The sequence below is a fragment of the Eleginops maclovinus genome, chromosome 11 (assembly GCF_036324505.1).
Source record: "Eleginops maclovinus isolate JMC-PN-2008 ecotype Puerto Natales chromosome 11, JC_Emac_rtc_rv5, whole genome shotgun sequence".
In the NCBI taxonomy this organism is placed as follows: Eukaryota; Metazoa; Chordata; class Actinopteri; order Perciformes; family Eleginopidae; genus Eleginops; species Eleginops maclovinus.
The window spans coordinates 7,703,163-7,724,026 of record NC_086359.1 but is presented as its reverse complement, the minus strand read 5'-3'; the positions used below and the strand labels follow the sequence as shown (position 1 = coordinate 7,724,026).

At 40.6% G+C, this 20,864-nt stretch overlaps 4 protein-coding genes across 8 annotated transcripts; 2 read left to right on the top strand and 2 right to left on the bottom strand.

The window, feature by feature from the left end:
- Nucleotides 1-236: 236 nt before the first annotated feature.
- cfap298 (cilia and flagella associated protein 298) lies at nt 237-3,975 on the top strand. The gene is made up of 8 exons (XM_063895545.1): nt 237-651; nt 894-1,064; nt 1,355-1,522; nt 1,654-1,721; nt 1,821-1,979; nt 2,198-2,329; nt 2,443-2,538; nt 2,659-3,975. The coding sequence occupies exons 2-8, from the start codon at nt 926-928 to the stop codon at nt 2,767-2,769; spliced, it is 873 nt and encodes a 290-aa protein (XP_063751615.1). The 5' UTR covers nt 237-651; nt 894-925; the 3' UTR covers nt 2,770-3,975.
- On the bottom strand, nt 3,638-8,948 carry eva1c (eva-1 homolog C (C. elegans)). 4 transcript variants are annotated; one of them, XM_063895540.1, is made up of 8 exons: nt 8,517-8,948; nt 6,995-7,194; nt 6,321-6,444; nt 5,943-6,095; nt 5,354-5,497; nt 4,701-4,781; nt 4,524-4,628; nt 3,638-4,439 (listed from the first exon to the last, which is right to left on the bottom strand). In XM_063895540.1, the coding sequence occupies exons 1-8, from the start codon at nt 8,614-8,616 to the stop codon at nt 4,069-4,071; spliced, it is 1,278 nt and encodes a 425-aa protein (XP_063751610.1). In that variant the 5' UTR covers nt 8,617-8,948; the 3' UTR covers nt 3,638-4,068. The 4 variants fall into 4 exon arrangements, with proteins under 4 accessions (XP_063751610.1, XP_063751612.1, XP_063751611.1 ...); XM_063895542.1 differs by having other exon boundaries at nt 4,524-4,616; XM_063895541.1 differs by having other exon boundaries at nt 4,701-4,778.
- A 1,712-nt stretch (nt 8,949-10,660) lies between these two features.
- haus1 (HAUS augmin-like complex, subunit 1) lies at nt 10,661-13,687 on the bottom strand. 2 transcript variants are annotated; one of them, XM_063896135.1, is made up of 9 exons: nt 13,421-13,687; nt 13,143-13,317; nt 12,524-12,662; nt 12,282-12,416; nt 12,038-12,161; nt 11,234-11,299; nt 11,067-11,138; nt 10,874-10,921; nt 10,661-10,786 (listed from the first exon to the last, which is right to left on the bottom strand). In XM_063896135.1, exons 1-9 carry the CDS (start codon nt 13,439-13,441, stop codon nt 10,742-10,744), a joined length of 825 nt encoding a protein of 274 aa, XP_063752205.1. In that variant the 5' UTR covers nt 13,442-13,687; the 3' UTR covers nt 10,661-10,741. The 2 variants fall into 2 exon arrangements, with proteins under 2 accessions (XP_063752205.1, XP_063752206.1); XM_063896136.1 differs by having other exon boundaries at nt 12,524-12,659; nt 13,421-13,675.
- Nucleotides 13,688-13,875: 188 nt separating this feature from the next.
- Nucleotides 13,876-20,503, top strand: mis18a (MIS18 kinetochore protein A). Its single transcript, XM_063896138.1, has 5 exons — nt 13,876-14,296; nt 14,547-14,613; nt 16,090-16,212; nt 17,304-17,406; nt 19,624-20,503. Exons 1-5 carry the CDS (start codon nt 14,062-14,064, stop codon nt 19,687-19,689), a joined length of 594 nt encoding a protein of 197 aa, XP_063752208.1. The 5' UTR covers nt 13,876-14,061; the 3' UTR covers nt 19,690-20,503.
- Nucleotides 20,504-20,864: the final 361 nt, after the last annotated feature.

Below are 20,864 nucleotides of genomic sequence, written 5' to 3'. Positions count from 1 at the left end.
GTTTTTCACCAAAGACAATTAGGGGCCGGTATGTAGGAGCCATTTAAGGTGTGCTGTTGTCATGTCCATTTAGTTTGTTCATATTTATCTTGCAATATTCTTTATGAACACTTGGTGGCGGGGGTTAGCTGCACAAGGTGTATAGGGTCATAGGTGACCGGAAAGGTACAGGACACAGGAGGAGGAGGAGGAGGAGGAGGAGGAGGAGGAGGATACAGTTCTAACAACAGAACCATATAATAATTATTTTGTACTCTAACATTTTTAATGCAACACGTCTACTTAAGTTATGTTTTTTTGAAATGCTTCAGCTACTTCAGGACATTGGAGCTATACATGTGGTTGTTTACAGACACCATTCAGCTATTCAAATAATCAGCTCTTTCTGCATTTCCAGCAAAGTTCAGCGACACATTTGCGCAGTTTAAAGCATTCACACCCATTTCCAGCAAGTGTTACCATGTATTACCGCTAGAGGACAGTAATACTGATTGGATTGTTTTAACCTGCCCTTAATATTTCCCACGAACGAGAATCCATGTTGGAATCACGTTTAGCTTTTAGTGTCGCCGGTTGTCGGTTGTAAACAAAACGCTTAGCTCAGTCTGATTATTGAACGTCCTGTCTTATGATTGTCTTTTCACTGCACAGGTAAGTGTACCATTTTCAGTATATTTACTGATATACGAGCCTTAAAAAGTTGAGCGATTAAAATGTAATAGCTCTATTAGCTAGCTAGTTGAAAGCTAACTTCTACACACAACTGTTGCTATGGTTACAATGTTTTCCTCAAGACCCCGGCTTTGCGTTTACACTGACAAAAGGTCGTGTTGTTGCGGTAGTGTTCAACAACAAAAGTCGCATTTATTGATATCCTGAAACTTCTCTTTTAGTTGTTAAAACAGACGGTAAGCTACTTTTCGAGATGGTGCAGCTGCATGTGAAGCGTGGAGATGAAAGCCAGTTTCTTTTCAACACCACCGTGGACTCGCCTGTCGAAACAGTGATTCAGCAAATTACAGCCATATACAACGGGAGACTCAAAGTGGACAGGATATGTTCAGGTAAAGCAGAAATATCCACTTTTCACACTTTACAGGGATGATAAGCTTCAGTAGGCTGAATTCACACTTTACTACTGTTTAAACTGGGTTGGTGGATAATTACTCTGGTTAAATATAAGGCAGATGAGGTGTAAATTGTTTTATTCATTATCTGTAACTGAATGTCAGAATAAGTATTCTGTTTAACATTTAGGTCTCAACATCATTTCAGCACAAAGGGCTCTTGTAAATAATATATTTCAGTCTTCTTGGATACACATTCATTTGTTCATTCATGTATGTACCCTCAGAGATCCCAGAGCTGGCTGACCATGGCACCACCCTGCCTCCCAACATGCAGGGGTTGACAGAGGAGCAGATTGTGGAGCTGAACTTGAATGATGAATGGGAAGACAAGTGTGTGCCCAGTGGAGGGCCAGTATTGAGGAGGGATGAGATTGGGAGGAGGAATGGACAGGGTAAGACAGTGGGCTATGCAATTTAAAAAGAAAAGTTAACTTAAACATGCTTTTAAACTCTCGCGGAAGAGGTTAATTTGCCTATCCGGTTACTAAAATGCTTGAAAATCCCCCTATTTCCCCTCTGCAAGCTCCAAATGATAAGATGAAAGAGGTGTTGATGAGAACTGTGGAAGAGGCAAAGGCACTGATCTCCATGGTGAGTATTAGTTAAAAAAAAAAAAACAATACTTTACATTGTCATGGTTAGCAAGGGTCAAAACTTTGAATTAAATACGTCCTTCTCCTCATTCTTCAGAAACAAGTTCAAGCTAATGTTTGTGTCACCATGGAGATGATAAAGGAAGCCCTAGATCCACTAAGGGGTGCGGTCATGATTGTATACCCAATGGGGCTGCCTCCTCATGATCCTATCAGGATGGAGTTTGAAGACAGGGAAGACCTTTCAGGAACACAGGTAAACAGCTTAACCCGGTTCAATATTAACAGTTCTCTTGCAGCGATTGGCTGGAGGCCACGTAAAAATAGTTTCCAGTCAACAACAACAGCATAAGTTACTAATGTCACTATTGTTTGGTACATCTGGAGGTGAATCCATCTTAACTTCTCCCTAATAATTTATTTTTCTACCCCCAAATCCTCTGCATCCACCCTCTCCATCTGTCTGTACCTCAGGCATCTCTGCAGGTGGTCACAGAGGATGAGTGCCAGCTATGGTGGGCTGGCAAGGAGATGCAGAGAGGGAAAAAACTGCAGGACTACATTGGTAAAAATGAAAAGACAAAGCTTGTGGTCAAAATCCAAAAGGTGAGAGCCATTTCTTCTTGAAGGGAGTATTTTTAGGGTATATCGCAGGCAGTCTACTTGCTGTTTTTGTCAGTTTTGATAACAACTGCTATTCATTTTGCCTTCCCCTTCAGAAAGGGCAGGGGGCACCAGGGAGAGAGCCTCTGGTCACTGAGGAGCAGCAGAAACAGATGATGATGCATCAATACAGGAGGCAGGAGGAGCTCAAGGTGAGGAAAGGCCGAAGAGACAAAACACTCCTGGACTTCTAAATAAGCACATGCATGCAAAACTATGTTCCTGTTTGAACATGATGTGCCTTTCTAACTTTCCTCTTATAATATTTTCAGAAACTACAGGAGGGAGACGATGATAGCTACCTGGACTCGGAGTGGACAGACAGACAGGCCCTCAGAAAACAGTTTCAAGGCCTCTCAAACATCACATGGGGGCCCAGATAAAAAAACACTAACACCCAGATTCCCACCATGGAGATGCTGTCCTGATCCTATACAGAGCTACATGTAACTGACTATGATGCCTTATTATCACTTTCCTAAAATCAGTTCAATATCGGTGTTTTATTTTTTATCTGAACTCAAATGTGAAGAAGACAATGCATAACAGGACAGGTAATGATGTCTCACGGAGGCTGATTATAAACCTAATTTATTTGAAGTTAAATCTGATTAATGTATTCCCTTACTGATTGTTTTTAACCTCAATGTATTTTACATTTTTTATTGAAACTGTGCATATAAAATACATTTGAGATGTTTTCTTGACATTATTGTTGTGGAAAAAAATCAAATAAATTGTTTTTCCACTTTGCCTGTGTACAAACATCAATGTCATGTTGACCTTTCACACATGCTCAGAGGTAGTTCAATTAGAACACATTGTAACATCCCAGGGCCAAGGATGCTACACCTTTCCTCTCTTTGTCTCCCATCAGTTTCGCACACACACCTTTAATAAAAGGCTGTGCTGAGGCAGGAAGTTGCCACACCGAATTTGTCGTTCCAGCTCTTGTCCTAGCAGTGATGAGGAAGTTGTAGAGTTCAAAGTGAGAGTTTAATTCCACTGCGAGGAGTTGTTGACAGAGTGGATGCAGTGATTCAGAGAGGTGTGGCTGGTTTCAAGGAAACACCATTAAAACCATCCATACACATGTCTTTATACACTGAATGCAGATGGCTCTTTAATTAAACAGTTTTTCTGGAAAACGAAATTGAAACACTGGTTTTATGGTATGAACAGCTGCCAAATTTACCAACCGCTATTGTAATTACTCTGTAGAAACACTGTTATGTGAAGGAAAAGTGAACATTTGACAATTATTGATTTTTAATTGATTTGTCTGTGATGAAAAGGCTTCCTTCAAAATTGAAGTAAGTTATGAGGTGAGTACAACTGTGTCCTTAAAGTGTATACACTAGAGGTTCGAATGAACAATCCCACTCCCTGACACATTCTTTTGTTGCTTCAGCAGTGTCTCTGAATTGATCAAATGTTTTTAAACAACTACATATTATATGCGACCACCCATTTTACAGCATTATTTCCTGTTGATCTTTTTTAAATGGCTTGTATCGCATTTCACCCAAACATTACATTTTCCACAAATGAGTGCTCCTGCAAAAATAAAACAAACTGCTATATAATGACGAAGGAAAATGTCTTGTTTTGTTCATAATGAAAGGCTGGGAGCTGCTGAATCCTGAAGGTGCTGAACAGCATCCATTGGTTTCACTGTTAGGTTAACATGAGCTGCCGTTCAGATAGGCGTTCATCCTTATCTCCTGTATGATCATCTCCCTGCGCTCGATCCTCTCCGCTCGCTCGGCTGCCTCGCTCACATAAGTCACTTCCTCCCAGTCGTATATCGCCTTTCTGTCTGCAGCTGAGATTAAAGAGCTTTCTGTTCCCTCTTCGTCATCATCTTCTTCTTCATCCTCATCATCGTCGTGCTCCTTGCTATTGACAACCTGGCTAGCAGACTTGGGTTTTATTCTGTGATCTCTGGGGTGGCTCACTCTGCATGTCACTCGGACTGATACAGCCAGCAGAGTGAGAATAAGACCGACACACACACTGGAGGTGAAGAGCAGCGCTGCCATTTCTGGATGCTCTGTGACGGGAATAAAGGAAGGATATGTATTAAACATGGTAACGTGAATTTAGGAGTACATGCTGGTTTCTGAGTAACCTATACCTTTAATATAAGTGTAGGTCAGGAGAGAGTTGCTCATAATATCTCCTGAGTTGTCTGGCCTTCTTGACTCTTTTGGAAAAGGCTTCTTCAGATCTGCGGGAGGAGCTGTTGTAATCATTAGAATCAAAATGTGAGGTGAAAGTGTATAAAAAACCTAGAATTGCAATAGCTGTCTACCTTGTTCTGTTTCCACAGTAGGAGATGAGGTAGAGCTGAATACGTAAGAGTCTGCCTCTCTTAATAAAGTCTGTGGTACTACTGAAAGGAAAGACAGAAGAGTGTTATACTGTTGTGGACAAATTGATGCAGATTCTGTGACTGTGCAGGTTAGAGGTGAATCTACAGAAAAACCTCAGCACTTCATTTCCCAAAAACAAACCTCAGCACAAACTTGGCTAAGGAACATGTTGATAACCGGTCTACAAGGTTAACACACATTGTTCTTCTGTGCTACATGGAGCCAACAGAGCCAGGCAGAAGAATTCTGTCACCCAGGCTAAATTGAAAAATCTCCAACTTTGATACGAACAATGTTGCTGCATGACCTCACTGGCATTTGTGCCAATTGCAGGAAGTTTACCAGGATGCCAGCCTCAACACGCAAATCCCACTACCGTGTTAATGTGTGGGATTTGATAAGAACAGCTGAAATCCACAGATAAGGATCCTTAATAGCAAGTTACAACATAACTGTCAAACATGACTTAACATGACCTGAGCTTTGTATAGAAGAATATCACAAAAGCCTTTTCATATTTTGACAGCTCTCCCAAATTCATCATCAGGATTGCAATTGTATCATGTGAATGAGGAAGGAGAAAGAGTAATACCACAGGAATAGACCACACTGAGGTACTTCCTGGTTCCGGGAAAGCAGGGGTCCCTAAAGGTCTGGTTGCCGACAACAACAGAACACTTGTGTTTGCTGTAGCAGGACTTTGACACCAAGTGCACAGCCTCGTGGTTCAGACACTCTGTAGGGAACAGCAAAGAGAAACTTAGAGATAAAGTTAGTGGTGTGTGCATGTGTCAACAGACTATACAGTTTTGCTTGTATTTCTCTTTAATTATCCCAAATCCCTGCTTTTTGTTTTTAATGCAATTTCAGTAAACAGGTTGGGGCTGATTTTTCCACAGGACTTTTACCCATGTGTCCGTCTGCCAGGGACCTTTTTCACAAAATACTTCTTGGCATTTCACAGTCGGTAAAGTTGTTAATAGTACAATTAAATTATAGCTGAATTCCATTTGACTGCTTTAGTTTCAGGGCCCTGGTATTGTGCATGTTTACTCACTGCCACAACACGGTTAAAGCTTATAGGGACACCTTCCTCTTCTTTAAGAGCCATTTTTAATGTAACATCTGTGATTTTTTGTACTACTGTAAAAATGTCTATTAGAGCACTGAGTATCACTCACCAAATTGGGGTGGTCTTGTCAGGTGTGAAGGGCAGGTGTAAGTCTGGCCCAGACTTCTCCCATAGACAGCTGCATAGATGATCAGAACCTTTGGGGGCCTACAGCGCAGGGTCATGGTCTCCCCCTCACACATCACGTGTTTTTTGTGTTCAGCTGACCAAGTGGAAAAAATAACAAGGATGGAGAAGTGAAGGCAGTGAATGCAGTGGGAGAGGTAAGGGTTAGGAAGAGGTGAACTTGTTGTGTACAGCTGTGTAGCCATTTCATGCTCATCTACTTGTAAATTTATGAAAGAAATTCCGAGCATAAGTTCACAGGGAGGGGATTTTACAATAACAAAAAGGTCTGGAAAAATGGGGAAAGAGCTGCTTGACTCACTTGGTTTACACTTGTAGTCCACATGGAGGTATTTGGTAGTGCCAGGACAGGGGTCCTTGCCGAAAAGCAGGTGGTTGACAGGCAGCTGGCAATCTCTGTGGCTCTGACACTCAGACAGGATCTTCTGCACGGGATACACCAGGGAGATGAAAAGAAGAGTTAGAATCGGAGGATGAAACACATACACACATACATGCACAGCAGAGCACACACAGTGAAATTGGTCCTCTGCATTTAACCCATCCTAGTACTAGGAGCAGTGGGCAGCTATTGTGCAGAGCCCGGGGAGCAATGGGGAGGGGGGATTGGAAGTGTCCGGTGCCTTGCTCAAGGGCACCACAGCAGGGCATAGGAGGTGAACTGGGACCTCTCCAAGTAGCAGTCCACTTTCCCTTTTTCAGGGCTGTTCGGGGACTTGAACCGCCGACCCTACGATTCCCAGTCCAAACCCCTACTGACTGAGCCACTGCTGGACAGTGAGTGAGCATTTACCAGTACACAGGATTTATATTACAATTCACAGTGAGCTCAGTGCCAATCCGATGCAAAAACAATGATGGCTGATTGACTATGGAAATGGCTGGCCCTTCATCTAAGGGTACTCTCTACAAAATGAAACACCTATACATGAGCAGTGAGGGTAAACTGCTGTACATCCAACACATAAAATGCACCTGTAGAGTAGTCAAAGCAGAACAGCTGTGGTTGTGGCCTCTGAGCAGAGGGTCCGGGTCTGGTCTACACAACTTGGCTTCCCCACTTCCGTAGAACGCAGACTGGATGGAGATGGTGGAGTGACGAGGACAGTGCAGTCGCAGAGGCTGTCCGTCACATGCCTGGGCAGAGTGGCTGGTGATGATCCTGGACAGGTAATCTGTTGCACAAAAGGCATGGGTTAGACTGGAATGCGAATGGAAACATACAGATGCATTAAGGGGAGACTACCGACTTTACGCATGAAGTTCCATTTACTTCAGTCGGTCGAAATAGTGGTTGAATATACTCAGATATATATATATATTTATATATAAGGTAAAAGTATAGGGTCATACATTTTGAAGCTTGGCCAACACAAGAGACATTGTCACCATTTAAGAAAGCTGTTTCTTTTGAGCCCCCAAACGTTATAGAAATGCTAAACAAAATGGCGGGCTTTAAGTTCACATATACTGTAAAAGGAACAAACAATCGCAAGACATCTCTAGGGGATAAAGTGCCTCAAGAAATCCATCCATACTCACAGGAGTAAAAAAGGACACAACTAAAAAACTTTTAGCAAAATTATTGACATTGAAAAATTAACATTGTTTGTTGCATTTACTTTATGTATCTTTGGTTTGGGATCAGTTTGAATGACCTCTTTGGCGCTCTGTTAGTAGTCTCATGTTGCTTTGAAAACTCACCCATCAAAGTGCTGACTGCCAGATCTTTTCTCCTGGGTGGCAAACAACACCAACTGGCATTCAACCTAATATGACCCACCTCTATGGTATAGGTTACCTTGTATTCAAAGTCACAAATCTCGAGATGTGTGCATTATCAGAGAAAATGATTCTTGTGCGACTTATTGAATTAGACTATATGGACAGTTGTTAGATAAAATGCTGGAAAACCATTATCTGCATTGAGCATTGCTGAGAATAGCTGGTCTCAACCTCTGTTGTCAGTGTCTAACCAAAAGCAAACTAGAACTCCCCTATCGATGACATCTGTGCAAATATGTAGCCTTTTTTTTTTAATAACATAAGGGTTTATGTGATCTTTAACCAGACGTGGGAGAAGTTCTCGGATCATGTACCCATTTTGGAATAATATATTACATATTTGATTATAATTATTGATGCATTCCTTTGTTTATCGAAGATAGTGTAGCTAGTTTTGTATACTGCAGGGTAGCTTGTGAATGTTACTCCAGGTGCATCTAAGATCTGCTTTAAGTGTTGAATATAATTCAAATTAATAAAAATGTGAAAATTCAGTGGATAGTGGAGTAAAAGCACACTGTTTACCTCTGAATTGTAGGGTAGAAGTACAAAGAAGCAAAACATTAAAATACTCAAGTAACGTACAAGTTCCTTTACTTGATTCAATATACTTAGTTATTTTACACCACTTTCTTTAACCAATAATATCCTATCCTAGTATCCTCTTCCTCCTTCCATTGCACCCCCATCATCATCCTTATCTTCGTCTTACTTGAGAAGTCAGCCAGTCCAGTCATGCGTCTGGTCCACAGGAGTAAAGTCAGGTAGAAGAGGCTGGGGCTCCAGTCTAGTCCGCGGCTCATGACTCGCATCCCCTGTCTCTGAGATCATATTAAAGAGACCCAAACATTCACTGAAGGCTGCAGGACTTCACTTAAAAAGTCCTTCAAAAGCGTCCTCTTCTTGTAGGATACGCATTATAAAACGTGAAGTTTGAAAGCAACCGCTTCTTCCATCTGTCTCGCTTAGCAGAAAATGAATCCTAGGAGAGAGGAGGTTAGAAATAGCTGCTGCGCAACAAGTTGGTCAAAATAGTGACGTGGGGTTAATCCAATGCGTAGTGATATTACTCCTAGGCTGCTACTGTTCAAACCCGCACATTTGTGTGTATGGATGCATGCGGAAACTGAGAGCGACTAACAGTAACAGCTGAGTGGGAATTATGGTGTGGGCGTGGCAGATAAAACTATTTTAAAGGGAAGAGGGGCGACACAGTCATTGGTATGACGCACTGACAAAGACCTTTTTTATTTTTTTCCCCCATGAGGCACATGTGTACCTTTTGGATTATGGTAAATGCTTTCATTCTGTGAGGATTGTCTGTGTGTCCTTCCCTTCTTTCCCACTACTATAAACTGACAGGCCTATACAGTCAACTTCTTACATTGCTCATTGGTAGATTTTCTTTAGGTGGACGTCATTATTTAGCCCTTTGGGTCTTCTTTTAACTGTCTCGACGTATTCATTTTTATATGTATTTCCATTACATTGGTTTGACTTTAACATGTGCTAATGAACACACATCTAACAAATGTTCTGTGGATATTTAAGACCAAACAGTAATATTAAAGTTAAGATATTCCTGGAAGAGAAAGAAGATATTGTAACAGCAAGACGGCGACCCTCAAATTAGAATCCAAAAATAGTGCCATTGGTCAAAAAATAGTCAAACTGCTAATTATGTTTTTTGTAAGTCTCTGTGTGTGTCCCCTAAAGTGAGTTCAGAGGAGTTACATTTAGATTCTGTTTCTTTTTTATCAAGTATTGATGCCCTAACCGTCGTGCCTTTGAATTAAGCAGGGGGCCTACTGGGTAAATTACTCCCGGGCCCACATCCATGACCCCCTCCATGGTAACCGGTCAATCTACATGTCAGACTGAGGCGCAGACCTACAACAGTCAAACTGATGGAGACATTGGTCCCCACGCTCAGCTCCACAGGGGGAAGACTGGCAGGGGGAGGAACTGAGAGGTGATATTTTGCATACAAACCGGACGACAGGCCCCAAGTCGGTCCCATTCTCTCTACTTTAGCTTTAGGCATCCAGGGAGTGGCTCCAAACCCCCTTTCATGTGCTGTTATCCCTCTAAAGCCTGTGGAATTTTCTTGTCAAACTAAAAAAAAAAAAAGAGTTTCCTTCACATTGTTTTTCAAGATTCAGCCATGTAGGACAAAAAACAAAGAGTGCTCAGTTAATTGACTCACATCATTATTAGATTCATGTCTTGAGCTTTCCTGAAAAAGTCCTGACATTTGCAGTCTAATGTAAACCTTATTAGAAAATCGAATGGAGTTTGTATCCAATGTTAAGGATAATGTCAGCAATCTACATTTTGAATAAAACATGTACAAATAAATGTGATTAAAATGTTGGTTTAAAAGACAATTCAAAACATACTGCAGATATAAATACTATGTTGAACACACAAGATGGTAAAAAAAGATCAAGTCACAAACCCACAAGTTATCAGATACTAGAACATGAAGACAAAACATTTGATTATTGTTAATGATGTTTTCTAACGAACAGGAAGAGGGGGAGATAAACCAAATAGGTCAAACCGAAAAAAAGGAAGGATCATACTTTGTTTATTCTCTACTTTGGCTTGATTTTTTTTCATGAATCTAAATATTTAAAGTTTTATATTAAATCAGAATTCTGAAAAAGTAATTATCAATCAGCTGAGGATGAACATGCATTTCCTGTCCAGCTTTATTAAGCTCAAACCTTCAAGAGAGGCAGGACAGTCATGTGATTTGTTGTTGTTGAGCAGATATTGTAGAGAAAACTGCTAAAACACTTTGACTTTAAATCTACCAGGCTAGAGTGACACATTACAAAGAGGCACACAACATAGTAACAATGACTTTATTATTTTTCAAACACAGTAAATCTACAGCTCAAAACAGGAAAGACTTTAACATTACAAACATCATTACTTGAAATCCATATTCATCTGAAGTTGGGAATCAATTGCAGCCTGTATTGGAGGAAACACAGTGGCATTAAAATAAATAGAAAGGCAGCACATCTCTTCCGTCTTTAAATAAACTATTAAGATACTCACCAGTTCTCTTTTTGCTTCTTCTATTTTCACTTGAGCAAGGGATGGGCTCTGTTGTGGATTAGAAGGTTAAAAACAGGAAGTTAATTACAGAGACTTAAGTTGTTTCTAAAGGCCATACATTCATAAAGTATTTTTTGAAATTACTCTGCTTGATAAACTTCAAGGATACAAACTGATTTCCTTTTTTTTTTACCGGGCTTAAGTCCATGTACGGCTCCAGTTTCTTTTTCAAGGGGATTATTCCTTGTTTCAGTGCTGTGGCTTCCTACAGAAAGAACCATAAGATGACGCATTACAAACCCTGAAACATTTTAGGTTTTCATCACCATGGTGCTGCACTGTGTTGACGGCTGAAATTACCTCAGCGAGCTGCACAATAGCCTGGTGGGTGATAGACTTGTCCATGTTCCTGGATACGAATTGAGCCTGCAGGATTGAGAGAAGAGAATAAAACAGCCAGCCAGGATCAAACACTGAGCTCTCTCACCGCCACTGCTGCGTGACTGTTATATTAAAAATATCCGGTCTTTCCTGACAATGATACCGAGGGCGTTAACTTTTGGACTCGTCCGCAGCATCATCTCTGCACTCTAAACCAGAGGCAGTAACGCGATGCCCTCATTATACCCAGGTCGCACTAGTCTGTATTTACTATCAAGTTAAAAGTGAAAAGAACGGTGTGGGCCGTTAAGCTTTAAATCTATAATTCTGCAAATAAAAATATACAACGGTTCTAAACAGGTTGCAGCTGAAGGCCCACTGGTGATTGTTACAAAGAGAATCTGCCATGTCGATGTTCAAATGTAACTGGTAATAGAAATAATTTTAATGTGTTTTTTATTTTATTTTTGTGAAATCCTGAGCACATTTCATTCTAAAAGTATTTTATCTTACCCTTTGCCCATCTATTGACCTCTATAGCCACTAGATGGCACTGTAAGACACACTGGGGGTTTCCATTAGTACAAATTGGCTTCGTTTTTTTCGCCCAGAGCAAACCTTCCACTCTATTAAGATCTGACATAAATCAGGTAGAAATGTAAAACTCTTAAATATTTGGAGAATTATTTGCATTATCATTTTAGTAGTAGTATATTGTACCATGATTTAGCACCACAATGCATTATGCAGTTAATGCAGATTAGATTTAACCCCGGAGCATACCTCTGCCCTCGCCCGTCTGCAGCTGAGCTCTTTAGCCTTTGCCATCACAAAATCCATGTTGAGCATTTTTTCCTCTGCTTTGGCGCTCTCCACTGACTGAGATTTGATCGTTTTGTTGATATCCCTGAAGACATTAAAAACACGGATTACGACGATATACATCATGTAGCAGCAATTGGTCATGTCTGTGTTTGTTTTTAGTATGAACAATCAAAAGTCATCATCCTCTGTATTTAGTTTTTACTCTTGTAAGTTGCCCCGCAGCACCAGAGTGGCCCCCAGTCTCTTCCTGAGGGCTCTGAGTTCCCTCTCAAGTCTCCTGTTTGACTTCTCTTCTTCCAGCAGTTCATTGGTGAGGTTGTTTACCGCTGGCATGAAGCTAGACAAGACATAAAATACAAACTTTTAAATCTCTCAATCGTAACTTTTTTATATCTTTCGTCAGAAAAAACTACTGAGAAAATGTAAGCGTAAAACAGGTTTCACCTGCCCAGTGATGTGTCTCGGACTCCAAGCACCATGGCATTGTCCACTAAAGCAGACAAGTAGTCAGAAGCGGGCTTTGACAAGCTTGCACAGGACAGACCTACGCCTTGTAGAAGAACATCACGGAGATGAGCACCTGCTAGGAGGAAACACAGTTGAGTTCTGTGAAAATAATATGGAGTCCTTGTGCTGTTAATTAAAGGACCGTCTTACCAGCATACAGTAAAAGGGAAGCATTTATCAGAATCAGAATTCCTCAATTTGTCCCTCAACGGGGAAATGTACGTTATTATAACAGCAGAAGTGAAGTGCAGATAAAGTAAAGAGTATCGACTTACAAATAAAAATATACCAAAGTAGGCACACGTTATTAATAATAAAAAACAAATAGATAAGATAAGTACATCATGGTAAACAAAACAACTACTAAGTAGATATTTATTTTATGTAAACACATCAATTAAAGGTTTGTTTCAAGTTTGGTCTTTTGGCTGTGGCCATTAATCTTGGTAATAACAAAACCCTGTTATCACCACAATAATTGCTGAGATCTAGGCTACAACATGTGCCAAACAATTGGTAAATGTCAGTTTTTAATTTCGCTGTGTCTGATCCTCACCTTCAGCCTGATACTCTGATGCTTTCTGTTTTAAGTCTTCTGTGAGAAAAGCTGTGTCACTGCACCGGGCTTCACTGGACTGTGCCAGCTGGTACAGGATGTCAACTGTCCTGGTGTTCACCTCAAAGTGTGGCACCGGCTGATCTCCAAACACTTCGCTGAGCCAGCTGTTCACCTGATGAGAGGCATGAAGCATTACACAGAGTGGTAAAGAAAACATTGAACATTCCTACACTTGCTCATAGTACAAATACACTGAACAATACACTGAAAACTACCTTGTTGATCTTTCCACACATGACGAATGAAAGGGTAACCGCATCAACTGGTTCGCTTCACGAAACGTTAATGTTCACGGCAGCACTAGTAAACAAATCAACCGTTTCAGCTTTCGCGCCTGGTAAATCCTTCGAATAACTTCCGGTTCACCAGTCAATGAGAAGATAGATCAAATGCCCAACTAATTTTGATGACAACAATAATTCACACGTTTTTTTGTGACAAGTTGAATAAATAAAAGCAAACAAGATGACAAAATGGGTTAATACAAACAATAACGTTTTCGATCATGGAAAAGTGTTTCCGGTTCACGTTTCCCAAAGATCTAGATCAGATCAAGATGTTAAACCTCGGTTCTCCTGAAATGGAAAGCTCCATGTAGGAATTATCACACTAACAAAATACAAATATATCTAAACAATTTGGGAAAATAGTTTTTATTTGCCATTATTGAGATCACCAGGGCACACTTTCTGATTGTTAGCTTTCCAAAAGCACAATTTGTCAATGTTGGTTCGTCCCTATCAGACGACAGCGGAAGTACACATAAGTTATCATCTCGCGTTTAACGGAAACTACGTTGCTCTCCCACACGTAAATTACCCTCCCGCGTAATTTCGAAACAGAGAAAGTAGTAGACATGACACGAGAAGTGAAGTCGCTAAACCACGATCAGACATACCTTCTAAATACAACGTTTGAAACCAGTTCTGCCTTTTCTGGCGTCGAGAAAATGTTGTTTGGCCATGCAGAGGAGGAAGAGAACCCAGAGGACAAACCTGTGGTCTTCATCTGCGGTAAGTGCAAGCTGCCTGTCGGGGATTCAATGTCCTGGGATGGGAGTGACGACGAACCAAACCAGATCAAATTGAAACGTGAGTATGGGGTTAGCCTGCTTATTTTATTCATTGTTGGGTTGTTCTAAAATGTATATCGTATCCATTGTATGTATGACTTTAAACTGTAAACGTGGCCGTTCGCAAGCTAGTTGGTGCAGTTTTATGAAGTCTGTCAGAATGTTGCGTTCAAATGCACTGTTAAGGTTGGGAAACTACATATCGATGTTACATTATGAATACAATCCTGCGTTACTTTACTGACATATTTGGAATGATTTGGTCCTAGGGGTCTCTGACAACGTCGTGATAGGAAAAGACACTCGCCTGCATGAAGTGAACAAACGATCCCTCTGGTAAGAAGGAAAACGGTACATTTTGGAAGACAACATTTAAAAATCTTCTGCATCGTTTTTTCAGAAAAAAATTAGGATGGCTTTTGGAGGATGATACAAATGGTTCATCACTGTTAGCTTCCCCCAACCGAAATACCTTGAGGCCATAACCAATTACACTGCTCCAAAAATGCAAAGGAACCATTTTTATCAGCTGACCTGGCTAGGGTCAGTGTTGGTAGCATGAGGCGATACCTCGACCCAACAGCGGTTGCACAGGCAGTCAGGATGGCACATCAATACATGCCATTGCCAGAAGGTCTGCTGTGCTTCCAAGCATAGTCTCAAGAGCATGGAGGAGATTGTAAGAGACAGGCACTTCAAGAACCAAACAATCAGAAACAGACTTCATGAGGGTTACCTGAGGGCCCGAAACCCTCTAATGGGCCCTGTGCTCACTGTCCGGCACCGTGGAGCTCGATTGGCATTTGCCAGAATAGGAGCATGCCCCGACGATGTCAGGCATAGATACAAGCATCTGATGTGATTACGGTTGCAAAGGGTTGGAAAATTTCCTGTAAATTTCCATGGGAAGTTAAGCTGGGGACTTTTGGAAATATTCCACATTGGAAAGTTTCCATGGGAATAATCGGAGTTATTGGAATGTATGGGAACTCAATGGGAATTGATGCAATGGCATGAACAGATATATAAATAGTTAGGCTAGCTAAACAACTGGAATGATCTTCAAAACATCTTGCAGGAGGCAGATACAAAAAGCACCACATTTGAGGTAGCTAGCATCTTATAAGAGTGCCTCATAGATGGTAAATTAAGTGATGAACTTATTTAGCATCTAAGTCATCAGCTAGCTATCTACTACATGAATGCATCTGTGTGTGATATTTGCAATTTAAACATAAAATAAATATATAACCCATAATATCATCAAACCTTACTTCACTTTGTGTAGCTCACAGGTTCAAATGTGAGGCTTCAATACTCTTGTGCTTTGGGCTCAAAAGTGTGGTCCAGTCTTCTAGAAATCATATGTCTATGTGATGGAGGAATGCACAGTGCCTGTAGGGGTGTGGTCTCATTAGCCATGCAGTAAGCAGTTTGCTATGTTTGCATGTGATTGAGGAATGGCATGGATATACTTGAATGGCATCTGTTTGTTTTAGTCAAGATTATGCTAAGATATACTTTCCCCAACTATATTTAAGTTCCCTATGAAGAGCCAACCTTCAATTTTGAAAATTCCCAGTTTAGTCCTGTTTATTCCCTTAAATTCCCATGGAAAGTTTCCATCTTGGAAAATTCCTGGAATTTTGCAACCCTAGATGTGATTGTTTTGAGCAGTGTAGTTTTACCAGTTTAAAACCTGGCTTTTATAATAGGGTTAGGGTGACATTTAAAGAACATTTAAAGGAAATGTGGTTTTGTTAAATGAAAACTGACTACTTGTTGGATTTTCTTTTTTTATCTCCTCTACAGTCTCATCCTAGATCTATTCTGTCGAGGCTGCCAATCTGTGCTCGGCTTGATTTACCAATCAACGCCTAAGAAGCTGGACCACAAGAGATTTACTTTTTTTTTTAATGTCGCAGACATTGACAGGTATGTTTAGGATTCTTTGGTATGTGGACTGTGAAACATGTTGTACAGCTGTGAAGTTATTTTACAAATATAGTAACTATTGTTGAAGTGTTTGTTTATTCGATGTCCTGGAGTAGGTTTAAATGAAAACAAAGTGAAGCTCCTCTAGTTCAGTTTTGAAAAGAGTATTTAATAAAAGGATGCGGCAGTAGGTTTTACAAAAGTTTCACAGCTATTGGCTGTGGCTCAATGGTTCGGGACTTGCTTCCACAGGCCCCTTAAGAGTCGAAACGAAAATAATTTATCTGTCTGGTGGTCAGCGGACAAAAGAGATCGATTTTACAATACAATCATCATTTGTGTAACTATCCCTTTCCGGTCATACAAATAAACAACTTCAAAATAAGACGAGTTCCGGTCTCGTCTTATCTCATTGGTTGGTAGCGGGGGGCTGGATCCTGTTGGCCCCTTGTCGTCACATGGGTGTTTCCCGTCTCTTCTATTGGCTGACGTCGTCGGTGGGGGTTCTCTAATGACGTCACCGTCGCCATCTGTTGGCGTAGTCATGAAGATTCCACCTACGATATTCTATTTTGCAATTCTTCTGAGGTGTATTAGTTATTAAACACGTAAGAGCATTATTGCAGCATCCATGAGTGAGAGGTAGAGGCGGTGTGTTTAGTATGTAACTCCACGCGTCCTTCTCCTCTACTCGTATATACAATACAATATTAGCTACATGCTATCTGAGGCTAAAAACATCCGGTTACAAAATAAACAGTTTCAAAATAAGACAGTGTTGTAGTTACACATGATATTGATTATTATTTCTTACACTATAATTTCCTTTACTGCTGGTTGTGTTTGCTGGAATACACCAACAACTGAAGGCACAAGGAAGTAAAACCACACTTAAAGCTCATAAAATGAGATCAGGGCTGCATCTATTAATATCTTTCTCAATAAATGATGTATAAAACCAGTAGTTCAATACCACACCTCAAAATATGGCTTCCACAAAACTGAATGTGACAATCTTTACACTTACAAACTGCACATTTAGCACCCTAACACATTTAGCTCCATAATTTGACACTGTCAATCTTTTTCAGCTACGTGCTCGGCTCTGCTAGCCAGATGTTGGCAGCAGATGGCCCCAAAGAGCAGCCAGTCACATTGGAGTACAGAGGCATTGTTGAACAACAGCTGAAAGAGGTAAATGATTCCTGCTGCTTTTCTTTGTCTGTTTTTCTTGATATTATAACGCTCTCAGATTACAATTTTAAATCCACTGATCTATACGTCTGCTCTTAATCCTTATACGTTGTTTAGCAATGTCTTTTTCCACCCACATAGGTACAGATTAATCCTTTAAAGTGGTGTAAAAATGATGGAAAACTTCTGATCTCTGCATCACACTGTCAGTTATGAGTCACTGTTCTCTGTGTTGACAGTGCTCTCACATTGCATTAGCGCTCCCCTCTCATTGATTATTAATGCTCAGGTTTTTCTGATCGTGACATCAGCTTAGTTCTTGAAAACCCTCTGTCCTCTGACGGGCAGACGTTTGAATCAGACATTACCTCATCTCACCATGTCACCCCCTGCAAAGTGATTCATATAACACCACGTTAGACTAGAATAAAACAAAAAAGAATATAAGTATATTTTCAGTAAGTTTCAGATCCAAATCCATTTCTTTTTATTTACTCTATATTTTTAGCTTTCAATTCCGTTTCTGTTTGCTGCTGTATTATTATTTTATTTTTTTAATATATAAAAATAAGAAGGCACATGTGTCACTGCACAGGTGTAGGTAGTGGTTCCCAAAGTTATTCTTAATCACCCTTTGTTTAAATATATCCACAGTTCTCAGAGTGGCCAGTAGGTGGCGGTACTGTGCAGCAGCACTGTTGCACAAAGGACAAAAGCTGTGATGGGGAGCATGCTGAGGAATCTTTGAGTGGAAAAACATGTTATGATCATGAAGTGTCTTTGTTGGTGGAGCTGGGTGTATGCATGGAATTTTGTTTTACTAGGCATTTGTTTTTTTAATTGCTTACAGTTGGCAGCAGGTTATTGACCTTATAACTTTTATTGTGTCACTCAAACAAGGGGTGTGTTATGTGATGAAGGTATCAGGCACACCTTTTTTTTTTCTCTTTGGTTAATATCTAGGTTACCTCTTAGATCTACCTCTTTATCCACTGTGTTTAATAGCGGAGTGATTATTCTGACTATGGTTATATGCTGATTGTATTCATTATATGTGGTATTGTAGCCATCAGGGCCGCATTGTAACAGGATTATGAAGGCCTTTGAGTAGGTCATGAAGTCAAATCAGGGCTTTCTGTCAACACATGTCTGTCAGCATAACTTATTATGGCTTTTTTACTGACGAGTTCCACTTTAATTTAGTTCCCTCAACATTCAGTATGACTTTCCGCCCAAAGCTGTTCTGCCAGAAGTCAATTTTCTCGCAAAAATTGGAAAATAAATTAAATCTATCATTTGATCAAATTCAATATTTTTTGCCAACTGAAATGTTTCGGTACAACAAGTTTCAAAAGTGGTGAATCAGAAAGCTGCTGAGGAGTGTTTTACCAATTTTAGACTTTCACAAAGTACCTACAATACTCCTTGTATTGTGACATTTATATTCAACACAAGAGAAGTTCAGCTTTATTCCCCCAAAACTCAAATGATCAATACTCATCCATTACCTTCTCAACAAAGAAATATACTTTACTTTTACTCTGCTAAGTAAACATGTCACCGCTTCTAGATAATATAAATAATTGGGAGTGCAAATAACGTTTTGAAGCAATTTTACTTCCAAAGCTGTTTGCAGACATTTGGTAAACTATGAGAAAATCATAATTGCCGCCCTATTTGTTTTGCTAATTGGGGGGGGGGGAAATATTTCTTTAAATTAAGGTTGTTTTTAATCAGTAGATGTGATCGAGGTTGTGTTACTATTATCAACATGTTAAACCCAGCCAGACTCTCCTTGCCCTCGGCTTTTACTAATGTGTCTGATAAAGGTGCCGCCATACTTAATGTATTCTGTCTGTCTCCCAGACACTTGTTTGGGTGCTTCATCTTGTACACTCACTGACCTGTCTCCCCTTCTCCTCCTCTCTCTCCCCCCTTCATACCCATCCATGCCTGACTGCTTCCCCTTTGGGTTTCGTCATTCTTCTTCGCTGTCCCCCTTTTCCAATTATCTGTACTCCACCCTTCTTTCTTCCTCGCTGCTTCCTGCTGCTCCCTCCATTTCCCACCTGTCCAACTTCTCCTTCATTTCTTCCCCATCCTTTCGCCTTCTTATCCACCTACTCCATCCTCACTCTTTTACTTTTGTTTCTGCCCCTCTTGCTCTTTCCATCCCTGCACCTTTAAACGCTTCGCCTTCTCTCCTGTCATTCCCAGATGAAAATGCTGATCATGTCCTTGGCCCAGAGGCTGGAGGAGATTGACACCAGCCTTCAGGACTGATGCGGGTGATAAATGTCAACTTGTCTAGGTGGGTGTTGTGTCCAGGTGTTGAACGGGACTCCTCGCCCCTGCCTTTAGAGTTATTGCCTCCTCCGCTAAATTTCATCTCGACCACATTCCTTCAGTAATACATTTGGTCCTGGCTTCACCTTGTGTGTAAATACACACACACACACACACACACCACACCACACAGAGCTTCCACTCCGGTTTTTCCTGATTAGCGACGGTGAAACAAAGACCGCCTGCACATGTAATCAATCTTGTTGTCAGCTCTGCTCCTGTGGCGCGTGGCACAATCTTCTCCGCCTGTTGTGGTGCAGAGTGAATGTACACTGTGAGCAGAATGTTTATTTGTGTTGGATTTCATCAGGCAGGCTGCACACTCAGCACAATGCTGTATTGATCTGGCCGCTCAAGGCCACACACACACACACACACACACACACACACACACACACACACACACACACACACACACACACACACACACACACTCTGTTCCTCTCTTCTTGAAAGCAAAGACCCCTTTAAGGATGGCTTTTCATCACCATGTTATGGCCACAAGTTACACACATTACATACAACATTTGATGAATTTGCATTGGGAAAATACACACATTTAAATTTGGGCTGCATCACAGATAGGTTCATCATTTGCGTTCTTTAGTTTAGATGTTATCCAGACTAAACATTTTTCCAACATGTTCCATAATTATTATACATTGACTCTTTATATGTTTGTTATTGCTTGTGTATTTTTGTAAAAGCTTATTTTTTTGAATAATAAAGTATTCAACTGTTTCCAAAACAAGGCATTAATTTAAAAATGCATCTTAATGTCAGTTTTACATAAAGGGGGAAACTTAGACTATCAGGATCTTTTTAATGTTTCTTTGAGCCGGAAGATCGTTTGGATCAATGGCACGTCCTGCTGTGTCTCTAATTAGAAGTATTTATTGGACTTAGACTGCGTGTACAAGGTGTTTGGGGTCAAGGGAGTGTGACTACATATTAAAGGCTGAGTGTTTGTTTACCAACTGACCTCTAATGTGCCTAGCAACACTTTCTACCAGGCGGGAAAGCAGATACATGCTGTACCGCTTGCCCTCCCTCACCCACGAGGTTTCATCAGCCTCGCAGAACAACAACAGTTAGAAACGGCCAACCAGCAT